Source organism: Physeter macrocephalus, unplaced genomic scaffold, assembly GCF_002837175.3.
Source record: "Physeter macrocephalus isolate SW-GA unplaced genomic scaffold, ASM283717v5 random_239, whole genome shotgun sequence".
NCBI lineage: Eukaryota > Metazoa > Chordata > Mammalia > Artiodactyla > Physeteridae > Physeter > Physeter macrocephalus.
This window is the reverse complement of record NW_021145525.1, coordinates 1-11,322: the sequence shown is the minus strand read 5'-3', so window position 1 is coordinate 11,322 and position 11,322 is coordinate 1. Positions and strand designations below refer to the sequence as shown.

Below are 11,322 nucleotides of genomic sequence, written 5' to 3'. Positions count from 1 at the left end.
TGTGGTGCGCTGTTTGCAAGAAAGGCTTTTTTTTTTTTTCCCTTTCCAAAGGGTGAGGATTACATACAGTCTCCTACCTGCATGACAAGATGGTTTAATCATCTGCTATTCACGCTCCGCCCCCCCAAGCCCAGCAGCTTCCACTCAGCCAGGCTGCAACCCTGGCTCAGTGGATGATGGTAAAAATCACTGACCAGCACCATCAAACACTGTCTTGGTTTCAACACCATGGGGGAATGTAAGGACAGGTCAGGAAATGAATGACCGCAGCCTAAGCTGCTTCTTCCTCTTCCTCTCCCCAGCACACCCCCCTCTTTTTTTTTTTGAAAGAAAAAAGCCCACTGGAATTGCCTAAACTGCAATGCAATCTCTTGCTCATTTAAAAGATCTCATTTTCTAATCATGTGCTTTGAGACATTTAATACTATTTCAATTATGCAGAGGAAATAATATAATTCCTTTATTTGAAAAATGATACTGAACCTCAGAGATCATGTTAAATCTACTGCTGGAATGGGGATTCTTTTAAAACTGTGTTGTTCCCTCTCTTCACACAGCTGTAGCTGTACACAGATGGAAAAACATTTGGTCAGAAAGCAGCAAATTAGTGTTTTTCAGGACAGAATTCAGCTCCCGCAGCTCCTGCGTCTCCATTCGTCAAGATTTTATTTCTTCTTTGCATTGACGTTTTTGCAGACCCAGTTCATGCCGTCCTTTGAGGGAAATGGGCAGAGAGAGGCAGCGTTAGTTGTAAGAAAGGCACCACACACTCCAGCCCCAGAGGGGAGAGGGCGAGGGTCCTGGGTCCTCCCTCCTCAACCACCAGCTCAATGGAGCTTGCCTTCCCCAGGGGCCCACCTGGGTGACCAGGGACAGTGACCTTCTGGGGAGGAGGAGGGAGGCCTCTGAGAGCACAGGAGGGAGATGGGAGGGGGAATGTCCAGAGCCCGAACTTGAGATGGGTCCTCAGGAACTCCCTCTGAAAAAATAAACACATCTGCCTGGATCCAAGGCCTGATTGAGGAGCTATCAGGACAGATTCCAGCCATTTTTGGCTTTTTCTAAAAGCTGACCTTTGCTAGGGCATTAAATTCAATAAGCCACCTTTCTGGTGCCCCAGTGTGTTTACAGTGTGACAGTGTACACTTGCGCTAAATTAAATTTCTTTTTGGAAAAACAAACCAACTGCAGTGCATGTTACTAGACACATACTGGGGCAATGTGCATTTATTTCTCTTCGTGCAGCACCAGGGAAGGTTTAAAGGGGCCTGGCCTGGTTCTTGCAGCTTTAAGCACTACCAAGCAGAGGGACTGGGGAGAAGGTTCCCTTAAATGCACAGCGACCTTGAAAGTGTCCTCTCTTAGAAGGCTGGAGAAGGACAGAGGTAAAAACCACACAATACCTACAGCCACTTGGCAGGTGGCATGATATCTCGTGGATGCCAGGCCCGCCAGAGATGACCTATTTCTCAACGCCCTTTGCAGCCATCCCTGAATGCTCACCCTTTCCCCAGAGTCTCTCTGACCCCCAGGGGTGTACAGAGGTCTCAGAAGCCCAGAACAAAATCAAACGAGGCTCCTGCAATGCACCGCACCCCTTTCCCCTGCATGTGTCAGACATGCACATCTCAGGGCATACATGACATTCAGAGCCCCACATTTCCTATGACCAGGGAGCTAGCTGTTGAACCTGAACAGCTGAGACAGCTTAAAGTAATAAACATCAGCTGACACCCTTGGCCATTAGGAGCATTAATCCCATAAACAATACATCACTTCAAAACAACCAGCAGGCATCCTATCTCCTGGCTAATCTGACCATAACCTGAATTTACAGTGATTAAAACTCCGCCAGTTGCCATCAGAACACTTGGGTGGGAGAATCAGATAATCTGATGGCTGTCCCAGAGCATACTTTAGGGCATGTGCCAAGAAGAGGCTGGCCACAGCTGAAGGCACAAAGGTGGACAGCACCTGGTAGCAGTGGGGATGAGGGTGGGGGAATGCCGAGGTGGGAGAAGGTGGACTCCGAATGCATCTCTGATTACAACTGGGTCAGCTACTTACTCTGAAAAGCTGAGGCCAATTTTAAGACCATTTTATGAAAAGGAATAATTTAAAGAGAAGCATGTTTAATTTTAGGAGCTAATTGGTTTCCAGGAAAAAAAAGATCACCTGCCAGGAGACAAAAAAGATTTTACAAATAAAAGAGGGATGAATAAGATAAGCATCTTCCCTTTGCATTCGAAGCTGAATAGCTCAGCACTTACGTAGCACTTTCCATCTTCAGGAACCCGCACAAACACCATCAAAGGTGCGTACCTCAATATTTCCTCCTCTGTAGAGACTTGCAACATTTTATCAAATCATCTTCTCAGAGAAATCAAGAACAGTGTTCCCACACTATACGAATACCATTTTCCCTCTTGTTTTACGGCTGATTATAGAGGGGGGTGGGTTTCTTTTACTGCATGTAACTCAACATGAATGCACTCAAAGAGATAGGAAAAATATTTACTCAGCTGCAGGAACCCAAAGCAGAACATGGAGGGTGAGGGGCAGTTTTCTCCTGGGTATCTTATGGAGGCAGAGGGGATTTAAATGGGGGAGCCCTGCCGAGGGGCAGTGTCCTCCAGATGTGTGTGAGGGCCCGCGGTGACAAAACCCTTCCAGCCACAGTCCTGCCAGCAGAGGGCGCTCAGAGGTCGGGCCCCCACCAGCTGACCCGCTGGCCCCGGGGCTCTGCAGCTGCCGCCTGCAACCTGGAGTGTGGGAAGCCGAGGAGACTTCAGCTGCTCTGGCTCGGGAAAGCCGCCCTGATCTGAAGTGTCTGGAGGCTGGGGATTGTGCCTTTCCTGTTATTACCTAGAGGAGAACCTGAGCTGGAGGTGGGAGGTGTTGGGGAGGCAACAGTCAATGACGATGATAGCTCTTCAATAAAAATCAGGCACAAGCTGTGCCAGGGTGCCCACTGGCAAGGAAGGACTCCTGAGGGAAGGGCCCATGCCAGGCTGGCTTGAGGTGGTGTTTACAGAACTTAGCATGGTGGCTGGCCACACACTCGATTTATATCTTTTAAATTAATCCTTGTAACAACACTGTGAAGCAGGAACTCATGGATGAGGCAATGGGGGCACAGAAGAGTGCGTGGCAGAGGCAGGCTGTGAACCCAGGCAATCTAGCCCCAGCATCTGCTCTCGATGACCATTTCTCAGTGACTGCGGGCAGCTGCTCGGGGAGGAGCTCTGCCTCAGGCTTAGAGAGAACCTGGGCCTCATGCCCAAGTTGGCAGAGGGGGCAATTCCAGTCTTTTCTTCGTTACGACTTCCAGCTGAATACAGGGGCATGAGACGGAACAGCCCTACCCAAGCACCGTGCGTGGCTTTGCTGCAGCTCTGAAGGTGCCAGAGGCTGTTTCTGGCCACTCAGCTCTCAGGATTCCCGGGCTGCCAGGTATCGGCGCGTGTGGAATCCTACGTGTTTACCTCGCTCCCCAGGTATTAACTCTCCGCGAGCCCGCCACCTCCAGCAGGATCTCTCTCTTTAGGGACAACATCATTGCAAGAGGAGGACCCTTCTGCTTCTCATGCTTAAGTCAGCAGCCACGGCACTCTGGCCTTCATCTGGCAAGGCTTTGATTTTTTAAAAACAGAGGACTGGGGCTTCCCTGGGGGCGCACTGGTTAAGAATCTGCCTGCCAATGCAGGGGACACGGGTTCGAGCCCTGGTCCGGGAAGATCCCACATGCCGCGGAGCAACTAAGCCCGTGCGCCACAACTACTGAGCCTGCGTTCTAGAGCCCACGAGTCACAACTACTGAAGCCCGCACACCTAGAGCCCGTGCTCCGCAACAAGAGAAGCCACTGCAGTGAGAAGCCTGCGCACCACAACCAAGAGTAGACCCCTCTCGCCGCAACTAGAGAGAGCCTGCGCGCAGCAACGAAGACCCAACGCAGCCAAAAATAAATGAATAAATTTATTTAAAAAACTCCAAAAAACAAAAAAAACAGACTGAGAAAAGGTGATCATTTACTGATCCGAAGTAGGTTACGGCTCCGCCTCCAAAGAAGGAAATGAACTCATAGGTTCGTTTAATGGTTGAACCTTTATTGTCAAAAACTGGTTTGACCAAATTTCTGCCTGCGTACTGGATCTTCCTCACAGAGCTGACAATCTTATGGCATAAGTAGTCCTCCCTTTCTTCCTCCACCGCACCTCCCCTGACCAACCTCGCTGAAACTGAATTTGAATTGATTAGCTTCAGTTCAATACTAGAGACTGAGGAGAGACACTGAACCTCAAATACTGAGCTTTGTTTGGCCTTCTGGAGAGGAAATAAATTTTACCATGTCATGATATTATTCCCTATTAACTGCTGGGAAAGATATAAGATGGCCCCTAACCATATGGGTGAAAACCTACTGATCACAGATCTCTCCGTTTTGGGATTAAAGGCATAATGCCCTTTCTACGGGAAGAGTGGTCCCCGACTGCACTCCTCTTTTTTTTTAACATCTTTACTGGAATATAATTGCTTTACAATGGTGTGTTAGTTTCTGCTTTATAACAAAGTGAATCAGCTATATGTATACATATATCCCCATATGTCCTCCGTCTTGCGTCTCCCTCCCATCCTCCCTATCCCACCCCTCTAGGTGGTCACAAAGCACGAGCTGATCTCCCTATGCTATGTGGCTGCTTCCCAGTAGCTATGTATTTTACATTTGGTAGTGTGTGTATGTCAATGCCACTCTCTCACTTCGTCCCAGCTTACCCTTCCCCCTCCCCGCGTCCTCAAGTCCATTCTCTACATCTGTGTCTTTATTCCTGTCCTGCCCCTAGGTTCTTCAGAACAATTTTTGTTTTTTAGATTCCATATATATGTGTTAGCATATGGTATTTGTTTTTCTCTTTCTGACTTACTTTACTCTGTATGACAGACTCTAGGTCCATCCACCTCACTGCACTCCTCTTAATTTGATCTCTCTGCAATGCATCCATCACTGCTTGATGGTTGGAACTGAGCAGTGGCAGCCATGGTTGGGTGGGCCTGGTTTTTAATGCCACGAGGACTACACGGTCACATCAGTAATTGCTTTAAGACGACGGAGCTCAGACCCTTGCTGAGCAATGCAGCCTATCCCATTGTGCCACTGGGCCCCCAGGGTCAAGGAGCAGCTGGAAGCAGCATACATAAAATATTGCTTGCTATTAATACTTTTTCTGGTGACAAAGGGCACTGCACCAGAAAGGTAGCAGAATCGCATGTCCCAAGCTTGCTTCCTTAGTCTACAGAGAGATCTGAAAATTTAAAAATAAACCTGAGGTCTGACTTGCAGATAAGCAGCTCCATACACACTGGGAGTTGAAAATAACTGATTCAGGCCTAGAAAGAAGTTGTAAATGTCATTTAAAAAAATATATTGAAATTCTGTTGGCATACTAAGGGAAAGGTCCCCTGGATCAAGGAAAAAGAAACAAAAACAAGAACCTGGGCTAGTGAATGTTTACTGTTCACCTGCAAGGCACTCTGAAGGACAGCTCACACATCAGGGCTCAGACTGCTAGAGGCCCTTTCTGTGTAGGTGAGACCTCTGTGAGCCGGATCATGGCTCCTGCTTGGTGAAGGAAGACAAGGAATGTGGAAGCTATGTGAAAAGAAGGGATGAGCATGAGGTAGGGGCATGGAGAGCGATACCCAGGAGAACCTTCTGCTAGCTCAAAGCTACTGGTGTAGGCATGTCTCTGTTATGACTAAGGTTAGAGACCAGGGTGAAACTGCTGATCTCTGCTTTGAAAGGAAATTCCAATGCAGTATAATTTTAATTAAACACACACACACACACACACACACACACACACACAATGTTCTAGGGAGGAAATGTCTTCAAGCACCTGAAGCTACACCAGCCAAGGAAAGCTGTGGTTTGGGGTTCACATTCAGGTCTGCAGGTGGAAGAGGGATTGATTTCTCTATATCTTTCTCTGGCTCTAAGCCAGATCTTTGTTCACTATTTTCCAGACACCCAGGGAAAAGAAGAGAAGAGTCCCAGGCTAGATGTTGGGCACTAGGAGAGGCCCTAGCAACCCTGGCCTAGCCCCAGGGTGCAGAGGGAGGCCGCTCCATGTCTGCAAGGCAGTCTGCCTGCAGGGGCTGCGGGTTTTCCCTCCCAAACATTGTTTAGTTTCTCCTCTTTCTGCCATCATCTACTTGACATAACTGGGTCTCCTCTGATCACTCCTCTGGACTATGGGACTCTTCATAGCCCAGAGTTTCCAAGATTGATGTTCTCCTTCAGCTTTTAGTGCCATTTACCTATGCTCTGCTCTTGATAGTTTCCCATGAAAACTTGCTTTAATTACATGATGGGCTGCCTCCTTGCCACCATTAGTCAGGCAAAGAAAGACCTGTGCCAAACACTTGTGAAGCCCTCAAAAGCCAATTTCCACACCCAGAGCAAGGGACTGCCTGTCCTTGTAAAGACTGCATGTATTTGCCATCAGAATATCAGGCAGAACAAGAACGTGAAATCCACCCCAGGAATCACTAACTTCCATAATGTCAAATCATATGTTTAAGCTACTTGGCTAAGGAGAAGTGATCTCCCTTGCCCGACTACTCCAGAGGGCATAGCTCCCCACCTAGTGGATCTGTTCCCTTGACTCACCCACTGGATGGTTATTTATCAGTAGAGGACAGGTCTCTCAAATGCATTTTGATTAAACACACACACAAACACAATGTAAATAGAGACACTGTTTTTAAACATCTAAAACAGTAACAGAAATTCCAGGTCTTTTTTTAACCTCTGTACATTTTCTTTCAGGGTCATTAGGGCTGTGGTGCCAGATACTTGACCCACTTCACATCTGATCATTTTAGCAGCTCTGCCCATTACTGACCAGCTTTCAGTGGGTAGTGGGTGGGGAGGGTGGAATGGGAGGATGAAATAGGAATTTAGGAAATTTCAGTAATTTTTACACAGAATCTCTGAAAGTGACATTTTTCTAGTGAAGTCTTTCATTTTTAGGAATAGTTAAAGTCTTAATTAACAAGAATCTTTAAAAGGCCTGCTCCTGAACTAAGCAATGCAGGGAAAGAATTCCACCTAAGTGACTGTTTTTAAAATGAAAATCAAGAAACTGGCTGAGAGGGCAAGAGCTTAGGTCAAAGGTATTACCTGAGAGGGACATGGTCAATCAGTGCCTCACAATGAAAAGTGTTTCCACGACCTTTCTCCAGTCCTCAAAGGCTACCATTAAAGGACGACAGACAGCAGACTCCCTTCTTAATTAACATTTTTTTTAAATAACCCATTTCAAATAATGGTTAAATTCTCTAAATTTATATCATTCTATTAACCATAATCTAATCTCATTAACCTTGAAATCCCAGTCTTAACTACCCAATTCTATATACCATGGTACTATCTACTAAACTAATTAAGTGACCTTCAAACTATTTCTTCTCCATATAAAATCAGGATTTTTCTTGCTCACGGTTCTTTACTGGATCTCTCATTTCCTGTGAACCTGGTTGCTGAGGCCCCTGATCTGGGAAGAACTTTCTAACAAGATCAAACCATACAGGACTGTCTCCCTTGATTCCTGCCTGCCCCCACCTTCTGTCTGTCTGGTAGCTCACAGCCTCTTTTTTGGCCCAAAGATCCTGTGACTTAAAGGGAACTTCATTTCTATGGCAGCTCAACAGCTGGCAACAAGGAGTCTGTCCTTGTCATCTCTGCCTGGCCGAGCGGGAGGGGTGGGGACTGGAAAGACAATGACCAGAGCTCCCTCCCAACTCCACGCTCCTCTGAGGAAGCACCCTTGACTTGAATGCCATTCCTCTAAAGAGATGACCCTAGTCCCTCCTTTCTATATCCCTAAGGCTGGCTGAAGAAACCAGAGCCTCACTGTTAATTCCAGCTTTGCTTTTTCTTCCTTTCGACACTCTGGCCAAGTGTGAAAAAAGATCACAGAGCTGTCAATTCCCACTTTCTTAGGAGTATGCATACAGAATGCATTTCTTTTCTTTTTTTAAAAAAATGATTTAATTTGCTTTCTTTTTTAAAAAAATCTTTTGGCTGTGCCACGTGGCATGTGGGATCCTAGTTCCCCGACCAGGGATTGAACCAGCACCCCTTGCGTTGGAAGTGCGGAGTCCCAACCACTGGACCGCCAGGGAAGTCCCTGCATTTATTTTCTTAAGGCCCCACCTTTAGAGTCCCCAAACTCAAGATGTTCTCTATTTTCTATATTTGGGTTCTAAACCATTTAGAGAGGCAGAGTCCTCTTGCTGAAGTGGGTTGTACAAACACAAGAAAGCTACTCTCTTTTCCTGGGCCTCATCCTCACCAAAATAACCTGAGGCCCCATGAGTACCATCTTTGGCACAACTGAGGGAAATACCTTAGGCAGAACTTGATTTTTGTTTAAAAGTGAGAAGCTAAATAAAATGATCAGAGTTTACCTACTCAAAAACATTCTGGGTTGTAACATACTTGTTGGACCAGCTGAAAATTGCCCAGTTAATTCAAAACCTGATAAGATATACATAATCACATAAGTGATTGCAATTTTATAGAGGAGACCTGAGAAGAATAAAACTATTAATGGCAGTTTCTTTCTTGAGTGGGATTAGGGGAAATGAAAGCACCTTTTTTTTTTTTTTTTTTTTTTTTTTTGTGGTATGCGGGCCTCCCTCTGCTGTGGCCTCTCCCGTTGCGGAGCACAGGCTCCGGACGTGCAGGCTCAGAGGCCATGGCTCACGGGCCCAGCCGCTCCGCGGCATGTGGGATCCTCCCAGACCGGGGCGCGAACCCGGTTCCCGCGCATCGGCAGGCGGACGCGCAACCACTGCGCCACCAGGGAAGCCCCCGAAAGAACTTTTTAGTTTTTAATTTTATGTATTACTTTGATATGATTAAAATGAGAATATATTGCTTTATAACCACATTCTAGGAAAGAAAAAAAGGAAATAGATGAGACTTAACACCTGCCCCCTCCCTAAACCTACACCTCACAGAGACTCGCAGGGCCCCAGCTTCCCTTTTGGGGACACAGCCGAGGTAACCTCTGGCTACTTGGGAGCCTGCACAACACACACATGCACACCAAGAGCTTCTGAGGGGCAGGTATCAAGGAGTCTGGAGCAGGGGCGCTTGTTCCGTGCTGACAGGTCTGCCCTCAGATCAGAGGCCAAGCACGGAAGGGGCCCTGGCTCTTTGTGTAACAAAGAGGGAAAAACCAGGCAGCAAACGGTTGGAACAGGTGAGATAATTCTAGGAAGTGATTATTTGTTTGAGATAAAAGTGGTCAGACAGTTTTAAGACAAATCAGTGTCAAATGTCTGAGAGAGGGGGAGAAGAGTATTAGAAGGGAAATGGACAGAGGCTGCCGGACAGTGATGGAGAATCAAATCTCGGGCTCATCCCCCAACACACCAAGTTCACAGAAAAGCAAACTGGTCGTGCCACCGGAGACACATGTCCTACGGCAATGAGGGGAGATGCCATTTTTCTAGATGCTGTTGATCCCCCAAAGCATCCTAGAGCAGTGCTGTCTGGTTCTCACAGCACTGGGTCACCTCCCTGGCAGGTACACCAGATGTTGAAAATGAGGCGCGTAGAGCACACTGGGGGCTTCAGAATCAAGAAGTGGTCCTAGGGGGCTGACCCCAAGGGTCAACTGGTTTGAGGCTGCTTGGTAGGAAACATCAGAGGTGAAACTATTGATCATTCTTTGAGCCTTTCAGGTGTCTGGATTACAATCGTTTTCTGCCCTAAATTAAGATCAAATGAGGGGGAGCTGCTCTTCGGTACACAGTTCCTCAGTGTAAAGCCTAAGGCTTTCGGTCGGCAGAAGCTTCTCCATGGGAAACCAACCTGAAGTAGCATGAAACAGGCCCCAACCCTGACAGCAGTGGAGACAGCCAACAGAAAAGACAAAACACTTCTAGGATAACTAGTGTGTTGCTGATGGCTCTGTTACCTTGGGAGTACAAGTATTTAGCATCCGTAATACAAGACGCAACACAAAACCCCCAACCCAATCACCAAAGAATCCTAGAGTCGGAAAGCATTTTTGAATTCTTCCATTCCGAACCTCCTCCCCAGTGAGGTAGCTTGTCACTCGTTGGGGGTGGTTTATCTGTGGCTTTCTTGGAACAGTTAATGATATCGGATTGGTTGCTAAGTAGAAAAGAATCAAACTCCTCCAGGCCTTTCACATCCTGGAATGGTTCATCTGCCCATCAAAGGCTATTTGTTTCATACATTTTTCTATCTAGATCCACCCAACCAATGAGACAGGCTACCTCGGTTGGCTGCTGTGTTGCCAGGTGACCGAGCCCTCCAGTAACCTCACCTGAACGCCCTCTCCCGTGAGAGCCGAGCAAGACTGGATCTGCCAGACTCGGTCGCGGATGGTGTGCAGGTTCAGTCCTTCTGCAATTTCAGAGGCAGGGGCTGCTGTGAGCAGATCCTGCTTATTAGCAAAGATGAGCACTGGCACACAACTTAGCTTTTCTTCTTCCAGTAATTCAGCTAGTTCCTGGATCATTTTGGGAATACATGGGGAGGGGAGGATGAAATCTATGATATTTAACCATGCATTTCTAATTAGAAATAAATAAGTTAAGCTGATCAACTAGTAACTTCCTGGGCCTGCCCCAGAGATGCTGACTTTGGAAAGTCTAAGCCAGGGTCCGGGGATTTGCATTTTTAACAAGTTCCCCAGGTAGTTCTTTTATAGGGGATTCATAAATCATACTTTGAGAAATACTGTTCAAGGGAGAACACAAATTGTGGTTAGACATTTAAAACTTACCCAACGTTACTATCTGCAAGTAACTTTCAATGCATAGACACGCATACATATACATATATATGTATGTATATGTACATATACATATATATTTTAAAATTTGAACTAAGAATGACAATTGCTTTAGAGACTATAATTCTGTTTCATCATCTCTGTCTCCAAAACATGCATGCATGTGCATTACACTTCATTAAACCCACATCCTAAAGTAACTGCATTAGTCCATCTGGCAAGGTCTCTGATTTTTAGGTTATTGGTTGGGATCTAAACTGTATGTTGATTCTGCCTGCAATAAGTACAGGAGAAGGTATATACTTAGCTAAATGTCAGGATCCACCTCTTCCCCACTCAACCCACATTTTGACTACTTCAGACACTTGGGCTGTCAAAGAGAACTGGATGGTTCAAGAGGCAGATCTCCATCTGACACCCTTCACTTCCAAACTCATGTTTAGCATCGCTTCACTTGAGTGATGGTCTAGAAATCATCAAGGTATA

General features: G+C 46.5%; 1 protein-coding gene across 1 annotated transcript; it reads right to left on the bottom strand.

Annotated features, from left to right (window-relative positions):
- Nucleotides 1-433: 433 nt before the first annotated feature.
- LOC114484972 (ADP-ribosylation factor-like protein 3) lies at nt 434-10,581 on the bottom strand. The gene is made up of 2 exons (XM_028484804.1): nt 10,366-10,581; nt 434-713 (listed from the first exon to the last, which is right to left on the bottom strand). The coding sequence occupies exons 1-2, from the start codon at nt 10,558-10,560 to the stop codon at nt 666-668; spliced, it is 243 nt and encodes an 80-aa protein (XP_028340605.1). The 5' UTR covers nt 10,561-10,581; the 3' UTR covers nt 434-665.
- Between the last annotated feature and the right edge of the window lie 741 nt (nt 10,582-11,322).